At 39.4% G+C, this 20,636-nt stretch overlaps 1 protein-coding gene across 6 annotated transcripts in view; it reads right to left on the bottom strand.

The window, feature by feature from the left end:
- SLIT3 (slit guidance ligand 3) overlaps positions 1-20,636 on the bottom strand; it is a 526,297-nt gene that overhangs the window by 69,150 nt on the left and 436,511 nt on the right. For all 6 annotated transcript variants that reach the window (XM_040646811.1, XM_040646810.1, XM_015293584.4 and 3 more), the window contains 5 exons: positions 16,706-16,774; positions 15,491-15,562; positions 15,239-15,310; positions 9,231-9,302; positions 4,373-4,536 (listed from right to left, as the gene is read on the bottom strand). In XM_040646811.1, coding sequence (XP_040502745.1) covers positions 4,373-4,536; positions 9,231-9,302; positions 15,239-15,310; positions 15,491-15,562; positions 16,706-16,774 — 449 coding nt within the window. The remainder of the gene's footprint in view (positions 1-4,372; positions 4,537-9,230; positions 9,303-15,238; positions 15,311-15,490; positions 15,563-16,705; positions 16,775-20,636) is intronic.

The following is a 20,636-nucleotide window of genomic DNA, read 5'->3' as shown; positions in this document are numbered from 1 at the left end:
ATGGAAACATCAGCTCTGAAAAAATGCAGTGGGAATCTCCAGAGAATGGGCTTATATATATATGGCTTTCAGCAATTTTTCCTTCTCTTAGCGCTGGAAATTCTGCAACAGCAATCCCTAGGGAACTATAACATGACATTTCTATGGCTGGTAACAAGAATGAAAGTGCAGATGCAACAGCAGAAATGAAAAACATGCGTAAGAAAGATTCAGTTAGAGGCTTATGGGACTGTTTAGGTGCAAAGTGTTCTACCATCCTTAGTTTTAATAGAGTTTAAAACGTATTTTCCTCCTGTTCCACCCAGAAGAAAGATCACCAACACTCAGACACCTTGGCAAAGTGCAACAAAGTTAAACACGCAAATATGTAAATGCATGCAGGTAAATATGCATGTCCATTTTAAAAACTTGTAATAAACCACATTTTTTAAGAGATAAGTGATACTTGTGGGCAAGCAGTAAGCTGAACACAGACCAAAACAATATCAAATAATTTGAGATACCAAATCAACAAATATTTTATTGTTGAGATGTTACAGAAAGTTAATTCAGACTAAGTTTGTGGTTAAGAAAATGGTGATTTTGAAGTGGCTAAATTTCAAATATTAATGAGTTAACAGCTTTTACACATAAAAAATAAAGCTGAGCACTTCAGAGGGGCTTCATTTATATCTGACAGTAAAGGACCTAAAATAACTTCATCTCATTTTTAAGGTAATACATTTTAAAATCTCTTAAAATTGGTCCCGCGTGATCCGGAGTGGACACAGGCCTTCTGTTATTGAACGATAAGAGAGAAGCAGGAGTAAGTTGTGATGCATCCTCAAAGTGAAGAATATAGGCTTACATCTCACATTAGAGAGCAGGTAGAGCTGTAGAGGGTTACAAAGATCAATGATGAAAAGATCTCCCTTTCAGTCAAGAATTTGCTTTGGGCTGCCCTCTGTGAGATACAAATCCACATTGTTCACTTTGAATACTACCATGGCACCAACTGGGGGTTAAGAACATCAGAGAAATCAGCATCAAGGAGTCTCAGCTGAAAAGTGCCAGCTGTATAAAGGCTATATCCTGATCTCATACTGATGGCAGGGTCAACATGGCTAATAAAAGCAGCACAGCTAATTGCAGAGCAAAACGCAACATAATATAAAAATAAGCAAGAAGTAACAAATCCAAAAAATGAATAAAAAGTTTGTTGTTTTCCACTTCTACCTTTGTGTTTTGTGTCTAACTAAATGTCACGCATTTTTAACTTGGAGTTAGAACAGGAAGAGGAAATAGCATTTGGATTTCTGGTACTGCTGACGGTGAAGTGCAACAAACGTGAGCTACTTCCCTTTGGCTCCTCTCAGAACACATGAAGGTGGCTGTGCAGGGTGCTTAAGAGAGACAGCAGTGTTGCTCTTCAAGTCAATTTCGAGGTAACTGAGCCAGATTTAATTATTTATTTATAATACACAAACATACATTTTCCAGTTATTCCTATGGCATAGATCAAAGCTAATCAATGTAGGAGCTAATAAGAACACCGTTAGTTCCTAGCACTTAAGTAGTTCATTAGTTTGCCCTCGGGGATTTGGTTTATAAATTCATACAGCAAAAGGCCCTCAGCCTAGCACATTCCTTCCCTCTACTGCATCACTAAGAGGGCAGTTTAATAAAAGGCAGAGATGGGTTTGCATGACTTCCACATTACATGCATTTATTTTCTTGGCTCTGCTGAGACATAACCTTCTGCTCAGTCACACACTAAAAATGTGATTTTAACAAGAGTTTGTTAAACTACTTCTATATATGTGTAGGTACATATATGTATGTGTGTGTATATATAAATTTAAAAGTTGCTGGAGGCCACAGAGGATATCTGTGCACAACCTTTATACAAGCATCTCGAGGTTCTGAGCTCAGTGCAGGATGACACCTGCAGCAATGACCCAGGTGTTTTTGAGGCGAGTGACACTTCAGCCCCCCCAAGCCCCATCTGAGCAATGCTGGGGAAAGGACTGAATCTACACAGGCAGAAGTATGGACATATTGTTGGACAATCTGTATTATCCCACAGATAGTGTCATTTTGCTGCCACAGGCTCATGCCACAGCTACAGCTCAGTATCTGTAGCTGAGAGAGCCATGCAGCTGCAGTATGAACTGAGGCGGCACCCTCCCTGTCATGGGGCACAGGGTAAACGTCTCCAGGTCAAGGGCAAATGTGTGCTTCACACTGTAATAAATTCTGTCACTTTACCACTAGTGAACATCAGTGATGTCCCAATGGAACAGCATGAGGAGTACAATCTTAAATGTGCACATGGGAAATAGGTTCAGTTACTGTCAGATAACAAAACCATGCATTGCTTTTCAAAATATATACACTGTGTTGAAAAAGGGTGAATTTTAGGGTGTGGAGCTTCTTGGAGTATACTGAAACTCATTCAGACCATCAACAACATCTGCCTGTCCAAAGACTGCCTCTGAAACAACACTTTTTTTCTCCTTTCCTATTCAGAGAAAGCCAGCGATGGAGACAGCTAGGCCGGTAGAAAGCCCAACAGCTTTCTGGTGGACCTAAATAATATCTATATAAAAACAACACAGCTGTTTTCACAGTCAGAATCATGGACTCATCTCTTGCATGTTTTGTTTTGAGAGAAAGTGAATCTAATTACATGGCTGTTTCAAAATGAAAAATTCATTGGCCTTCTCCTGTGGTGTTAAACTTCAGTCTCTGTTTCACACAATAATTTTCTTTGTTTGACTTAGTGTGAACAAGTACATTATTTGCTATTTTTAACATTTAGGGAATAATTGCACTTCACATTTTAGGGACCATTATAAAGTCTGCAGTTCTGATAATTGTAGGCAGAGTTCTGACAGTTTTGAGACTGACATTTCAAAGTAATTAAATTATAAGTTTACAGATATTAAAAATACATCTAAAAGGCTATAAAATTGACCTCAGTCTTGACAACCTATGATCCAAACCCACTAGCAGATATGAAGTTTCTGAAGTTACTTTGACTATAACTAGGTTTGTTCCAGCATCGTCTGTTATGAGGATACTTCAACTTTCCTCTGAAGTGATCAGTGCTAATTAATGTTGGCAACACACACCGGACTGACGGCCTGTGGGACAGTAAGAAAATACCTTCCTGCTCTGCTCTGTGCTGGAGCGTCCTCACCTGGAGCACTGCGTGCAGTCTGAGTGCCACGACACAAGGACATACAGCTACTAGAGAGCGGCCCAAGGAGGGCTGTGAAGATGTGGAAGGGTCTGTGGGCACGGTGTGTGAGGAGCGGCTGAGAGCATTGGGGTTGCTCAGCCCAGAGCAGAGCAGGCTGAGGGGAGGCCTCATGGTGGCTGCAGCTCCTCACAGGGAACGGAAGGCAGCGCTGAGCTCTGCTCTGTGTGACAGCGACAGGGCCCAGGGAACGGCATGGGGCTGGCAGGGGAGGGTCATCAGATCAGGGTGGGGGTGAGGGAACGGCTGGGCCCCAGAGGGCGGTGGGCGCGGCCCCGAGCTGCCGTCGGGTTTGGGCGGTCCTGTGTGGAGGCAGGGGCTGCCCTCCACGGGCGCTGTGTGAGCCTTCCGACTCAGCATACTCTGTGATTCTGATATTCATGTACTTGGTGGCAACCTGTGCAAACCTCCAAAATTCCCTTTAAAATAAGAATATACGAGTCTTACCTACCCTACATTCAACAATATACTATTTACTTTCTTCACAGGAAAATGTACTCCTTATCTTTTACTGACTGCTCCCTAATGCGCAGTAATCCTGTCCATGACTACACCTAATTGCTAACAGCTGCACCTCAGCGTTCTCCTGAACATACACTAAATTCAGACGTTAAAGATTTTCCATAATACACAGTTTCTGATATGGAGCTGGTGAGGACATAAAGTTGTTTGTGTATCTTTGAATAAAAATATAATTTTGGTAAATATCTGCTTTCCACATGAGTTCTCGGTTTTCAAAAGTATGTACATAAAAACTAGAAAGGTCCATATTTTAAAATGTCCTTTATTTTACCGAAGTTGTCTGGGGTAGCTAGAAGGCCAATAACAGTTTATTTGTTCAACTAAGTCACAATATCCTCTATGCGAATTTGCTCCTACGTAATTTGGTGCCAGCAGCAGCAATACTAACTCTTTGGAGATTTGCTGTTTTTCCTTCCCGTGGTGCAGTTAACTGAACTCTGTGGAAGAACACTTGAAAATGCAACTTCAATGCAATCTGATGCTTCAGTAAATGAAAGCCAAGCAACTCCTCGCAAACTCACTTCAATGCCAACCAGCTTGCAGGAGTATAAAGATAAAGAGCTGTATACTAGGAAAAGCAATAGGAAAGAACAGTTTGCTTGCTCCTACCTTTGCACTGGAAGTGGTGGGTTGGTGTTGTGAGCAGCAGCCTGTCCACCATGGCTTCCGGCCCGCTGCAGCGGGCTATTCCTGGCTCTTTGTACCCTGCCTTCACCCACTCGGAAAGCCAGCGGAGGTTGCAGTCACAGTGTAAAGGGTTGGTACCTAGAGCCCTAGTGGTAAAAAACCAAACAAACAGCAGTTATTTGGGTTTGCAATTAAAGATAACATCTCTGATCTCAATGCAGTACATTTTACTCTTGTACCAGAATGCTTTATTTCAAAATGTGTGAAATAAATCTTCTGAATATTCAGAAAGTCTCCTAGAATTACCTCCCCCAATATTCCTCCTCCTCTTCTTTCTTTCCATCATTAGTTACAGAAGTTGTATAAATACTTAATAACAAATCACCTTTTCAAACAATAAATCACTTTTCCAAAAACTTGTGCTTGAGAAATGTCGAGAGACATATTTGCTTTCACAGAATTTTCCAGGTTGGTTTCTTTTATTTAACTCTTTGGCCTTCATGAGCCAGTGAACTGTGTTATTTAGTTTGAATCTGATGACTCGTTGGATGAGTCATGCATACAGAGGATAGCCCTATTTTCAAAGCTGTAACCTGGTGTCTATGAAGCTCGTTTACAGCTTTGAAAACACATCTGCAGGTTAACCCGTCTCGAGTGACGTTGCATGGCTGAAGCAGATGCGTTCAAATAGTGCAGTTATAATTCACAAAACTTCTTCATTATGAATGGAGATCTACCCAAAAGAAAAAGAAATCAAAACGCAAAAACATTTTTACCTTAAATTGAGGTGCTGCCTTGTCTCATTTTGACTATTTCTTTCTCAAGTGCCATTTTAAGCAATGAGTCAATGATAAACAAAGGTCAGCCTTTAAAAAAATCAGTCTAGAAACCATTAATTTCTGGATGTGTGAAGAAATGTATGCTGGAAGACTGCATTTATTTTGCTGAAAGGCTTTAACTGCAACACCTGAACTGCAATGGGAAAATAATTAACTAAATAGTTACAGATCAGCATGTGGAAAAGATACTTAAGAAACCAATAACTCAAACTGTGTTTTAGACTTTACATATGCTAAAAACAATATTTAATATGGTATTTTAAACATAATTTTCTTTCAAATAAAAATATCAGACAGGATATTACGATAAAAACCTCAGTAAATTTGTTGATACATTTCTATTGGAGTGACTAATGAACCCACTGTGCCCTAGACAGATTCATAATGAAGGTTCATAGGTTCAAACTCTGTCTAGGGCTCATTCATCAAAATTAAATGTGTACTAAAGCACAGTATTAAAAAATATCTATCCATTCCGTCTGTGATTCTATTGCTTACAATGGGAAAAAAACTACTCATTTGACTTTTTGACCCTGTAACTATGATCAACTGGCTCACTTGTCCAAGGTCAGACAAAATACAGCAGTGAAATTTGGACCTAGAAATTAACTTCAGCAGTGAGCAACTGCAATATATAAAACAGCAGTGGGAGGATAATTGAAGCCCAGTTACCTGTGTTAATTAATCTTCATAAAGTACATTGGAAATAAGGTTGCCCTGTAGTGACTAGAACTGATTACCAATAACATTATTGTACAACTACAGAAATTACTGCACGTATCTTTCTGCTTGCTCTTTTTTTCCCCCATATCTCAGACCTGTTGTGAATTATTCTCATTCATGTGCTGTAACATATGCACTCTATTTCTTTGCCTGCTATCCCACACTGTTTGAAGAAGGTAAAAATATCTTGTGCTGTAACAAAATATCTCTAGCAGCATTAACAAAACATGGTGCAAATATTTCTGCTCAGCCAACTTTTTTTGTTGGAGACAACTTATAATAAGTTCAATTAAAATCTGCGGGCTGGAGTGCCTCTCTTACAAAGAAAGGTTGAAGGAGCTGGGCTTGTTTAGCTTGGAGAAGAGAAGGCTCCAGGGAGACCTCACTGTGGCCTTTCAGTACTTAAGGGGAGCTTATAAAGTAGGAGGGAGACCAACATTTCACATGATCCCATAGTGATAGGACAAGGGGGACCAGCTTTAGAATAAAATAAGGGAGATTTAGATTAGATGCTAGGGGGGGATTTTACACTCAAGAGAGTGGTGAGGCGTTGGCACAGGCTGCCCACAGAAGCTGTTGGTGCCAGATCCCATGGGGGTTCGGGCCAGGCTGGATGGGGCCCTGGGCAGCTCCATCTTTTGGGTGGCAACCAGCCCATAGAAGGGGTTGGAGCTGGATGCAGATGGTCTTTATGGTCCCTTCCAACTAAGCCATTCTATTATTTTATGAATAACTAGCCAAGAATATGTGAAGATACAGAGTGCTATAGGAGGACTGCTTATTTCATTTGATTTCCTTTCTTGATAACACATCTATTCATTAAAGGCAAGATGATTCAAAAGAATCAGGAATCTGAGCTGTTTATCAGTAACGTCTGAGAAAAAGACCTTCTGTACACAATTAAGAAGAGTTTCTTTGCTAAATCCCTGGAGCATGGCAGTATTTGGCAAATCAAACTGGTTACAGAGCTGTGTGTATCACCAAATGGACAGAGATGAGAAGACAGCATATGTGGGAACTGACCTCACTGAGCAGTTCTGCTTTGCCCCAGCAGATTTTGAGTTCTTTTTAGGTATTAGTATACATGATTCTTCACCAGTGCTTTAGCACTTTTATCATTAACCTGGACTAAACAAATTAGCAGTCATGGCTTAAATAGACAATTAATTATGTGATTCAAGTAAATAAAGTTGTAAATTCAGACAGAACAGTGTATGGTAATATCACATATAAGCTCTTGTCTGTCTTTAGTGAGGTTTATGTTACAGTTTGTCACAACAGCTACATTCAGATAATATATTTACAGTGTAAAGGAAATTCAGTGGTTCTCTTCTCCTAAGCTTTAAACTGCATTGGAAAAAGTGATTGAAGTATCTAGGTGTCAGTTTTGTTCTTCCAATTGCAAACCATTTAAAATCTACTACGAAGGACTGAGTAAACCAACACTTCTGTCTCTGCTAGAAAAATACGCAGCTCAGTAACCCAGTAGTCAGCTTCCTTCACACCTGTCCTACCCACAGCCATACAGCTAACATGTTCTCCTGCAGGTACAAGTTTGATGAGTAGCAGCTTCTCATACCATCTAAAAACTATTCCATGCATATGCTTTCTGCTCAAAGATCTAGGTATCAGGAGAACTCAAAAACAATTTATTTGCAAATCTACGTGACTTTGTTTGAATAAGCACAGTCTTTGCTGGCTTGTGAAAAGCCTGACATCTAGCAAGATCACTGCGGCTGCTGGAAGTTTCGGACCATCACACCGCATCCTCTTTAAGAAATTGGAGAGCACAACTGTCCTGTAAAATCAAATTGTTCAGCTGTGAAAATTACACCCCAGACAGGTCTTATTTATTTTATGGATCCTATTTATTACTGTTCATCTGTGTTTTGTGTGTTTTACATTTCTGGCAGCACATACATCTAAACAGACAGACTGCAGTGACTGTATTGGACCAAAGAGGTTTTTATCGCTCCCCAAGGTGAATGGTTTACCCAGGAAAATTGTGTCTGCACTTCATTGAAAGTGAACCCTGAGGAAAGTCCAAACAAATGGGGCACGATATGTTTATCTCATGCATTCTAAAAATACCCTCAGAAGCCAGACTCCCCGTATGGAAGGTGTCATTGCATTCCAAAAGGTGATTCAGGGCTTCGGCTCTGTCAGACTTTCACTCCAAAACAACACAGAAAACGACTTTACTATGCTGGAACATGACAATGAAATACACCTCGTGCTAGATGAGTATTTTCTTTGACTAAGATGCCAAGCTGTAAGTTCAAAACGGAGAGGTTATTTCTCAGTTGCAGCTGAAATTTCCTAAGTTGCTCATATATTATTTCTATCTGTACCGATCTGAGATATGTTTATTCTTCTTTGTCTATAAAAAGACTGAGATAGAAAGCTTTGCATGGAAATCACAGCCCAGGGACAAATTTGCTATCCAGTAAATATTTGCTTTTTGCACATTTTCTGGATAACAGTGCTGTTGTGTTCAGTAAGGTTTCTGGAGGGAATGTTTAAAGTTTAAGAAACAGATAAAAAATTATGTTGAATGTGCACATGCACACACATCATGTGTAATATCACACATTATCTCAGCAAACATTTTCTGTTTGCTATTTTGGCACTGACCGTTAAACTCCAGGTTCGTTTCATAACTATTACAGCTGTTTGTCTTTTACAGTTCTTTCATCAATTAAACTGTGTTTTAAAAGACCCAGGACCTCCACTAGTCCAAATCATCTCTTGAAATACATGAAACTTTTAATAACTTTTAATTATTTTGTATAAATTACGAGTATTAACACTGTGATTTGACCCATTTCCCTATGATTAAATATATATTTTCTGAGGTAGTGATTCATCAAATTCATATACTGACAACGTTTCAGTATGCAAAACATATGACACTTCTTAAGCACTGTATTCACATTTGCTTAATATTTGCTCTTTGTGGGAGGTTTTCTGTCTCTGTCTCAGACCATAACACACTCTGCATTTCACTGAGACAATGCTGAAAGAAAACCTTAAACACAAAGTCCACAGAAGAGGAAATTATCACATTGGCTCATTTGGTTTTCCTTAAGAAAATATTTTGGTAACTAATAACAACAGGTTCTTATATTTATTTTATTTCCTTTGAACATTTGCTCTGTGAATATCCAGAGCAGAATACGGAAAGTACTCAGGAAGAACAGAACAGCTACACAATCTTCAATCTGTAATAATCTGTAGTGTTTTATAAGTCTGAAACTGAAGAACACAGGAGTACTTACAGATGGGACAGGGACACCAGGTCGTTGAATGAACCTTCGGGAACACTGGAAATATCATTCCCGTGGAGCGTCCTAGAAGAGTGGAGAAGCAGGAAGGTATCAAACCACAGCGCGGTCTGCTCCTCAGAAGTGAGGGAATTGGTGCTTAAGAATGATACTTAATTTTCCTTCCTTGTGAGTTTCTACAAGCTTCACAACTCACAAGCTTCCATGCTGCTTCTAGATGTTGACATTTAGAACAATGATACGATCAGAACTGTTGGTGACTAATGTTTTAAATTAAAAAGGTGATACGCTATGCTATTAAAAGTGCATTGATGACGAGCAGACCCTCACATACAGACCTGTAATTCTTTTATAGAATCCCATTAGCTGGAAACACAAAGAAAACAGAAAAGGGAAAATAAGAAATGCAAGAGTTAAATTAAATATTGACTTCAGAGAAACCCTAGGAGAGAGCAAGGATCCATCAGGCAAATATACCTGTACTTTCACATTCTAGTTTTTCATTCTTACAGTTGGAAATGCCTTTTTTTGTGTGGTATCTTAAAAATCTGTTTGACAGATATATTTATGTTACCAGTGAAAATACTTGAAATTAGTTGTTTTAGGGCACCATTAATCCCAAATAAAGAAACAAATATTTTCTTATCAAGGGTTTCGGGATCTTTGTGAAAATGTTCTCCACTGCTTCCAGGACAAATTCAGCAGACACTTTATCCATTTGTTAAGAAATACATCTATGCATATGTTACACAGGCCAGCATGAATAGATGGTTGTGATACACTGCAGGAGGGGAGCAGATGCTGGAGGTGATATTTATGTAAAAACTATCTAGAAAGTGCAACAGAGGAGATACACAGTCATGTAAAATTTTGTCTTTTACATAAATAGAAACAACTGTTTAAGTGCTCATCCTCTGCTGTAAGATAATTTATCTGGCAAAATATAGCATAGAGAAACATTTATGTAACTTTTCTATTTCCTATGTCACTGCCTGGAAGCTTAATACTTCACACAGTAATAGAAAGAACTCATAAGGAGTCAGTGTCACTGGATCTCAATAGCCTTTTCTCAAACAGAAGTTGGCAGAGAAGTTGCAAAGGAAAATCACATCAGTATTTTAAAGTTATTATTTTTTTTACAGTTCTCCTCCGACCTGCATCACTGATAGCAAACTCCTGTACACTTTACATCCTCTTTCCCAGCACCAACCAGTACCATGTATGCTCTAGATGTAGCAGAAGAGGGTAGAACATAGAAACCTGCTGTGTGTCAGGTTTGTAGCAGCAATTTTCCTCAGGTTCTCAAGTTTGCCTGGTGATTTTGAATTTTTTGACTGTACAAATGCTTGAAATGGTGAAAAGGCCAAATATCTGGGCCCATGGAAATACACAATAGCCTCAAATGAAACTAAAAGCATCTCTTTTTGCATCCTTTTTTCCTTTCTCCACCCTAACACCACAATGAACCTTACGAGGATCTATGTGATTGATGCCTTAGAACTTTTATGAATGTAACCTTTCCATGCTGCCTTCCACCAACACACACACAGCGAGGAAGTCCTTGCTCCCCAAGGGAAGATGCCCCTTGTCCTGCATTCTGGAAGCCTGGGCTCTGCTGTGGAGGCTGTAAGCTATGTGACCATAAACAATATTATGGCGATCACATTTCCCAGCAGCTCACTGCAGTTCCAGTTTCTATTTCTTATTCTAATGCAAAATTTTTCTATGGAGCACAAAACTGCAAAAACTACAGTACAGTTGTCCTGCTGGGATTTTCCTTACGGTTCTTGATGTGAGAATACCAAAAGCTTCCCTTTCCATCATCCTGGATTTCTTCTAAGCAGATCTAGCTTGGCTATTATTAGTAATGCTTGGTGTGTGTATGGATGGGTCTCCAAGTAATTCATCCAAACAGGAACAGGAAGGATGTAAAGCTCCACACAGGAACTCCAGATAAAGCATGCTCTCCAATTCCGAACAGAATGACCAATGGCAAAGCCGTACCCAAACAGCTCTGTATACTTATGTTGGTTTGAGGATGAAAAATCAATCCTGGTCAAGAAATTATCGGAAAAATGCACCCTCCTTCATTTAAATGAGAAGAGTCTTATAATGAACCTATGCTCCGATATTCTGTACTTAAAGATGTGCAAGTGCCCTCTGAACAGAGAGCAGAACTTCAGTTTATCTTCACATCTTATCAGTTGTCCTTATTCTGTGAATGTGTGTATTTGCCTTCCTAAACAAAACGTTTTGGAATCCTTTTCGAAGCGAAGCTTAAGAATGACAAAGTCATTTATCGATAAGAAAGTTAAAAAACATCAAAAACATAAACCCACGTTTAATGAAGGGCTTCACTATATACCGCAAACACTGAGGTATGTTCCATGGATGCCACTGACTGCATTTTAATAAGAAATGATGTCAGCAATAACTCCACCCATACAGCTAAAATGAAATGATAAATGCTAAAAGCTATAAGAACCTCAGTACAAAAGAGTGAAAGAAGAATTCAGCAGAACAATGATTTTTTTTTCCTGTTGGATCAACGACACAAACAAATTTTTATACCACGGTTCTTCCTGAGAAAAAGCTTGATTAAAATTCTGAACACTTGTAAAGTTAAAGCACAGGAACGCATGCATTCACCCCCAAAAGCACAACTTTCAGTTATCTCTTTGTCTAAACATCAGTAAAGAATAAGAGTGTGAATGTAAGGTGATGGTGGTCTTTCAGAACGGAATAACAGAACACCCAAATTCCTCAAACAAAAACTTTCTTCCTCGTGTAATCTAATTTATTTCTGAGTCTTGAGATAAAGGAATCAACTAAGCATATCCTTATGGGTTTCTGTTTTGATTTGTTTTTTGTTTGTTCTTTAACAACAACAAACCCCCCCAGCTGTCCCTCAGTCCTACTCACAACCTGTTGTCTGGTAACATTAGGTAACTATAAACACACTTATTTAGTAAAGAACAATCTACTCTGTAAAGACAGTAATTTGGCTCAAAGCTTGGCTGAACTTGCAGAATAGCTATAAACCATCATTCTGTGATGCAAAAAAAACCCAAACAACCAAACAACAATACAGGCAATTAGTATTTCTCTTAGGTTAACTCAGTGCAACATCCAACACAGAAGGATACTGCAAGAATTGGTTCCAGGGTTTTGTCTGAAGAATACGTGCAGCAGCTTTCTTATCACATATATTACTGTGTTTGTGTGAGCTCTGAACTACAGCACTTTTCTAAATAAATGTGAGCTCTTCAACTCCAGTAAACAATCCATCGTTTTTCAGTAGAACTGGAACATCTCATTTCAGTAGAGTATTTTGTAGCTCATTTAGACATTTTTCCATGAATACAACATGGAAAATTGTTTTGTGATCTGATAAAGTATTTCTATTTCTGGACTTTCCATCCTAATTAAATGGGGACAAAATGTTGTAAGTTACAACACTGTCAAACAATAAAAATAATCAGTGCAGAACAACCAGAGAGTTCTAACATTTATAATTCCCTTGTTTCAATCTCTCAGCTTTTAAAGCCTATTAATATTAAGCTTCTTTAGTTTTGGATAAGAAAATCACAAATTTTCATTGCAGTAGTTTTGGTGGAAAAAAACTGATATAAACTTTTCCTTAAAAAAAAATATTAAAAAAAAAAGTTAATGTTGAACGTGCTCCTCAGCACACTCTGGCTGCCATTATGGATCAGCCAAAGACTGAAGATCTGATTATGTAAACACTGATATATATTCAGGCTTAAACATAAACATTTTGACTCTGCCCTTTTCTCAACTGGGCTTGTGCTGAAAAGTGTAAGAGACAGAGGACAGAACCTGGTATCTGTCAGAGATCAGTTTCATCATACCTCTATGGTTAGTCTGATTTTCAAATATGTATTTACTTAGTATAGAGAGTCAAAAAGTAAAGAAAACATGAGGAATTTGGAAGACACTGAAGACTCTGTGAGAAGGTCATGTTAACTTTCAAAGGCAAGCACTGCCAAAGGTAATGAGATATCTATATTCTTTTTATTAAAAAAAAAAATTAAAATGTGAAAATTGTATTGCTTATGTTTTCTCTTTTACATTCTTTTGAGAATATGGATAATAAATAACTGACAGTAACAGATTGCACGCTATCACTCGGAAGCCCATTCTTCCCCTGGAGAATCGATTTTTAATAACAATGTAGATGACATGTGGCAAAAGTTGTAGCTGATACCAGAGTTTTGTGGGCCATAATAAATCAAATCAATCTGAAGGCTTCCAAACGCAGTGAGCATTCAGAGATTCCCATTCAGGCTTCATTTCACTCACGCTGCTCTGTGCAAGACAAGGAGGGCTTTTCCCTTGGAGAAGGAAGATATTTTGCAATTTGATTAGTGAATCACTTAAGAAAGCCAAAAGATTACAGCTGATACTCAAAATAATGCCCTTTGTTTCTGTCCATATGTGGTCTACAAGAGTAGAAGTGAGAAGATAAACTGTAGCTATTGGAAAGAGTGAGACGGGGTACATCCACTCTCCAATCTGTTGTAGAGAATCCCAAGCTAGCTTTAATCAAGCTAGCTTGCATATCAGAAGCAGGCCAGAAGACAGCTCCATATGGAATAATTTATCTGGCCATGAAACTGAATATATTCATATGTGGCTGAATTTCAGGATTCATGTAACAGCTCGAATGTGATCATCTTAGTGCAGTAGAAATCAGAGTCCCAAGCCAAACTTAAAATAACAAATCCAAATCACGTATCTTTCTAGTTTTTAACAATGAAGGCTGGTAATTTCAATCTGTTTCAAAAGTTAGGAAGCTGAAACCTATACATGTATTTTACCACTTATACCACAGTATAAGAGCTCTGCTGGGCACTGCCCTGCATCTTCTACAGTTGTGGTACCTCCCATGTTGACAGCTTGAATCCACACTGTGGGATTCAATGCACACAAGCCACTGCTCTTTAAATTCACAGAAGCTTCTGTATGTAAATGAAACCTAACTTAAAAAAAGAAAACATGAAGTTTCAAAGCACTACGGACATACTATCCAACTCCTCTGTCCTGGCCATGTAGTGTTCGAATCTTTCCCCTCTGGCACTCCAAATAATCTCATCACAGCTGAGCTATTTAATTTTTTTGCTTCCAGGTTATCATACAATCCCCACTTGTTTTGCTGGGCAGTGGGGAGGATGGTGGTTTCTCCACCTTGTCCCAGTACCTGTGCATGGTGTCACACAGCCACATGAAGAACCAAACAAAAGGAACTCAGGGTGAGCTTCTGATGGGCAGATGGGGAATTCAGTATAAAGAAAACAGAAGCGGGAGTTATTCCAGCAGGTACCTAAGAAAAGCAGAGGAGGGCTGCTTTCTGTAAGGAACAGGCCCACAGCCAACACAGCCAACACAGACCATGGAAAGAAGATAACTTTCAGAGGAGACTGTAAGCAAATTGCTCAATCCACAAAAAGCTGCTGAATGCAGCTACACTAGAAAAGAAGAGAAGAGAAAAAGATATCCAAAGAAAGAAACCACACGTGGACATTTCGGAATGTGCCCACACTCCTGTCACCAGGAGGTGAAACTTCCTCCACTCACGTTTGCTCTTGCATCTAATGTAAATTTACACTCTAAAACATGATTGGTTCTCACAGGCAAAGAGGAAAGTCCTTTCCTGTGAGATACTCAAACACTTTTGGAGTAGGAGAGACAGACTCTATTCAGCCTCTTGTAGGCCTCTTTTCAAAATAGTTCTTGTCCCTGACCTATCAGAAAAGTCATTCATCCTGCAAAAATGTTACTGCTTCTTTTCAAGGTTTAGCTTTAACCTGCTCTAGTCATTACTGGACATATTGCACCTAAGTACAAGTACACTGAAGCTAATTGCATGAAAATATTTATGACTACTGAATCAAGTGAAAGCCATCTGCTCATTAAAAACCTCCCTGCCATCAACAGCATCCTAATAAGCTGCAACTCTGCACTGAAAAAGTGATACTTACAGCACTCTAAGAGACCTGAGCCCATTGAACGCGTGGACTGGAATGCACCGAAGTCTGTTGTAGCTCAAGATGCTGTGAGAATGAGAGAACACAATTACAACACCATATTTTCTTTGATTATTCCACTGTTTCTTCAACAATGAAGAAGCACGCAAAGCCACATGCTTGAGTCACAAGGTACATACTAACTGTTTAACATCTAAAATGGTGTCTGAAATGCAATTCACATTTCAAAAACGCTGGGTTACTTACAGTGTTGATAACTGGGTCATGTTGCTGAAGGTATAATTGGCCAATACACTTATGCTGTTGTTGCTCAAATCACTGAAGGAATACATAAAGAAAATAATCATCTGTATGTATGACTTTAGAAAATAGTCTTTTTTAGAGGTCACCTAATATGTGCACAGCAAAACGATTGAGGCAATTGAGAAGTCAAATGTTAGCAAATGATACAATATTTTCTAACTGACTTTCACTAAGCTCTAAAAGCAAGTCACATCAGAACATTTTCTCAATAAAAGCCTTGGACTTCAGCAAGGCAGATTTCTAGCACACAGCTAGAAATCCAGTAAAAGCAAAATTTTCAGAGGAGAAGGATAAATTACACCCATGCTGGTACAAGCATGGGTGAATATCTGCTGTATCAGTTTGCTTTTCAATTTATTAGAGGCATACCATTTCCATATGCTCTTAACACTGACAGCTACGAGAACAACACTGTGTAAAAAGAATGGTCGCTTTGGAATAAAGTGACTAAATAAAAGATGGGAAAGGATTTTGCATTGCTTCAGCTAGAAACAAAAGGTATTTCATTGTTCATTTCAAAATAGTCTTTTAGGCTCAAGTAGAACATTTTATTTTGTTGTTGCTCTCCCTTGAAAAATAAAATTAGAGATGTTTCCAAAGAAAATATTATTTTAAAACTGATGATTCCAGTTTTCCACTCCCTATATGTACATATATATATATATTTGCCTGTTATTGTTGTATTTCAGGGAACAGTTTACTCAGTGAACTCTAGCTGTGCCTCTATCTGTATGACTGCTCATAGCAAAAACAGCTATGTAAATTTTCATTACCTTAGCATTGTAAATACTGCCTCAACTAGAACAAATTAATGCTGTCTCCTCTGTTAATGACCTTTACAGCTTTGCACAGATAAATCTGCCAAGTGGTACAGCAACACTCTGACAGAGGTTTGTCCTGCAGCAGATGCTGGGAGCTCCTGCAGAGGAAGGGTCCATGCTGCCCTTCGTCATTTCACTTTGCTCTTTCTCCACTCTTTAGGAACATTCACTGGCAGCAGTTGCTACAGCTAAATTCCTTTCCAATTCAATTTACAGGAGGTTTTTGTTTTTTTTGTGTTTTGTTCTTTTCCCCCCAAACACTAATTTCTCATGTTCCATCTACAACACAGTGCAGAAAGAGTCGTCTACGTTTCTTGACATTGAAATTGTATCTTACATCAGTGTCAGGTGCCTGAAGGCAGAGAGTCCCTTCGGCACAGCAGTCAGGTGGTTCCCTTCCAGGTATCTGAAAAAAAAAGGCACATTTGACAGTTACATAAACATGTTAAAAGATGTTAAAAACAACTCCGGTCACACAGTCTGCATCATGAATGAAGAAAATACAAATTAAAGTCAGTTGCTAAGGAAATTGTCTTGGAGTCATTGCTTTGAAACTGTAAGAACTTTTCCTTCGTAAGTGAATTATCCCATATGCCAAACATGACAGTAGCTTTCTGATGGTTTTGTTCAAAACTTGGAAGCAAATAAAAGATATATGGCCCACAGCAAAGGGAAACGATCACTTGGTCCTCCTAAGACAGCAAATGAAGAAGTAAGGGGAGAAGGATCGTATGGGTTGAGCCCCTTACATAGAGTTACCTTTAACAAGATTGTTGGGAACACTGAGTGCTGACTGAACCTGTGGAAAGGTTTAGTCGTGTGCCTGTACATCCCTCGCACAGACAGAAAGAGCTGTGCTTCCAGGTCTTGTGTTGCAAAAAGTTTCTCTCATTCCACCGTCAACATAAATATCTATGACTTTGATGCCACATTTATTACACTGTGCATCGTTGGTAGTTATCAAAGCAATGAGACTGCAACAGAAACGTGCTGCGGCGCTGTGCTTCAGATAGCTGCCTGAGGCCACATCCACCAGGCCACAAAGCGGCCTCCTCAGAACGCGCAGTGTGGGAGGAACGCGCTTCTCCCTCCACAGGTGGGGATTAGGAATGGAACACTCTTTCCACTCAGGGCATTACTCCTGAGGTAGGCGGACCGCTGCCACTGATGTGGTACGCTTTGAAATGTTACCACACGTGGTCAGGAAACGGAGCCCACAGACACCAGAACACTCCATGCGCTGCCTCTGCTGCTCCGAGCAAAAGCCAACACCCACAGCAAGAACTTGCATCCCACACACACTATCTCCTTGTCTTTGGCAGCAGACCTCCTTATTCTGCATTCACTAGAGTAAACAACAACAATAACAGATCATTGCTGTGCTGCATGTTCCCTCCCTACACCAACTGTAACAACACAGACTTATTTATGTAAACTAAATCCAAGAAATGTTTCCCACAAGTTTTATTTTTATTTTACATCGTTCAAAAATAAAATCTATAAACACGAACAGAATTTTTTACATAACGCACTTTGCAACTGTCACATTTTACTTTTCCCCTTTAATTTTGATATAATGGCCTGTCATCATTTCTGCTGCCTGAGCTCTCTTTTTAACTGAGCTACTCCAGGCAGAGTCTCTCACAAGTTGCTGGATGCTGGAGCCTGCTAGTGATAAAAGGGAAAATCCTCACTCTGAAATGACTAAAGAGGAAAGCTCACTTTTCTCCCATCCCCAGCCTTGTGGTTTTCTGTTTTGCCTGTGCACAGAGTGCCTGTAAGGGCAGAGTTACGTTGGAGCGCATGGTGGAACTGACCCAGATCCCACTGGACAAGCTGGACTATGGGCTTTTGAATTTTTAACCAAAAGCAAAATCCTTCCTTAATGAAAACCTGTTGAGCATTCACAAAGATCACAAGCATCGAGTGCTGCTATTATACAGCAAACAGTTCACCCCTGCACAGCAGAGAGGGCCATTCTGCTGCCGCAGGTTATCCCAAACCACGATGTGGATTAGTTATGCCACATTCACACTTCCCATGGATATTCATAATCAGCAAGTGTAAAGTCACTTGCTAATTTTGACTGAATTTGTTAAAAAACATTTTGAAAATGAAGTGGCTTGGTGTAGTGTAAATTTGCGCCAGAAATTGTTACACAGAAGATCCTCAGAGTTTAACCACATATGTTATTATTTAACAGGGCAAACGGTGTCTCATTTCCCCAGTTGTGGTCTGCTATAGGTGCACGGGGCTGCTGAGAGCCCGTGCCTTCCCGTATCTCCTACAGTGTCTGTAAAACCTACAGTCATGTACGAGGTTAGGTTAAGTCTCCAGTGTTTATTCCACACGTACAATCCAAGGGATTTCCAAAGGAAATCAAAAGCAGGTCATGCATTACATATTTGGAGGCAATATATGATTTTAATTTGGGGAAGGAGACTCAACTCTTACAATGCATTGAAATCTTCAGAAAAAGATTTTCAGGATATTCTGTTATTGATCCCAATATGAAATGGTGTGCAATTTGAACAAACTCATGATGGCTGTTTTTTGTTGTTGTTGTTGTTGTTGTTGTTTTTGCCTATTTTGCTTCGTGGTGGAATCAAAACTTGATGGTGTGCATTTTAATTCAGTGCTTCACCCCTTCAACTAACACAGACAGGCTGGCTCCTACAGTTAAACTCCTACAGAAGATCTGCTTTGAACAGCACTGGATCTGTACTGCAGACAATCTGATGGTTACATAAACGCGCTCGCAAACAGCTGCAGTGCTTACACTAGTGGTGTAATTTCTGAACACAATTGTATACTGAAAAATTACTGACCATACACTTCTCATGCATGCAGAAGATCAGTTCCCCACTATTAAACCTTTCACTACATTATACAAAGGAGGGCAATATTTTCTAAGCAATGGGCATTCATTTTGAAAGTATTTAAGTGCAATGAATTTGAAATAACCAGAGCCTTATGGACAAAAGAACATGCCAAGAACCAGGAGGGTCTGAGCTGCAGTATTTGAGGACCACAATGGCTGCAGGTGAACTGAAGGCCTCAATCAGAACAAGGAGCAGATATAGAGCGGCAGCTCTGCCCCTGGCTTGGCTAAAGGTGATCTACAGGGACAGCAAGAGGGCTGGAACTGGATCTAGCAAATAACAGATTACTCCTGAGAGTGTTGGGGCAGAGCCCAGTAACAAAACTCTGTGGGTACATCTAACTATGGAGGAAGTTCCAAAAAAAAGCCCAACAAAACAACAGGATAATGTAGAGGAAAGGTTGTAATTTTTAATTCTTTCTAATGCTTAGCCAAAGTAAGATGATGTACATGGCATCTGGTGTGCAAAGAAATTCTGGCATGAATGAAAAAAGTTGTGTCTAATTTTATCACTCAGAGTCAAGTTATTAATATACAGAGAAACAGAGTCGAGAGTGGGTGTCATTGCCTTAATACAGACATGCTGTCTAGTATTCAGAACAACCTCCTTTGCTTCCTAAAGTCTCTAAACTCTGTAGTTTAACATATCAGATTGGAAATTGCTTTTTATCCCATGAATGTTGCTGAGAATCCTGCAGTCTGAATAACTACTTGTAGCCAACAAGTAACTATTGGAGTCAAAACAGGAAAAAAACCAACACAAAACACATGCTCAAGTTCTTACAGAACAACACCAACTGACACCAACCATGTGTTAGAAAAGATTCCTAAAAACTCACAGGCACTAAAGGCAGAAACCTGCCTGGCCAGGAGGGCTGGTGCTGTGGGCACGGCCATGCCTTGCTCCTGGAGCCCAGTGCCCACAGCCCCCAGGGGCTCACCCAGCACCTCCACAAGCACTGACTTCATGTATTAAACATTTAGAGCTATGCATAAGAGATGACAAAGGAAAGAAAAAAAAAAAAAAAAAAGGATGATAAAAGCATCGTGTAACCATCTGAATTACTTGGACATTTTTTCTACCGAAATGACCATTGGGTCATAAAGCTGAGCTCACGGCAGCAATCTGTGCTACAAGGAGAGGCTGGAGAGAGAAGTCAGTTCTCAGGCAGTAACTGACACAGCACAAAGCCCTTTCTTTGATTTCTTTGAATATTCCATATAGGCTGTTAATTTTTTTTTTTAAAAAAAAGATACTTGACAATTTATGCAGCTCTAAAAGTTACAGTTGAAACCTTTTAATGCAGATATCCTAAAATTTTGATGCAAGTTTTATTTCCTGAATAATGATAGAATAGAACTGATGTGAAAGAATAGAACTGGTGTG

The sequence above is a fragment of the Gallus gallus genome, chromosome 13, assembly GCF_016699485.2.
Source record: "Gallus gallus isolate bGalGal1 chromosome 13, bGalGal1.mat.broiler.GRCg7b, whole genome shotgun sequence".
Classification (NCBI taxonomy): domain Eukaryota; kingdom Metazoa; phylum Chordata; class Aves; order Galliformes; family Phasianidae; genus Gallus; species Gallus gallus.
This window is presented reverse-complemented; position numbering and strand designations above follow the sequence as displayed.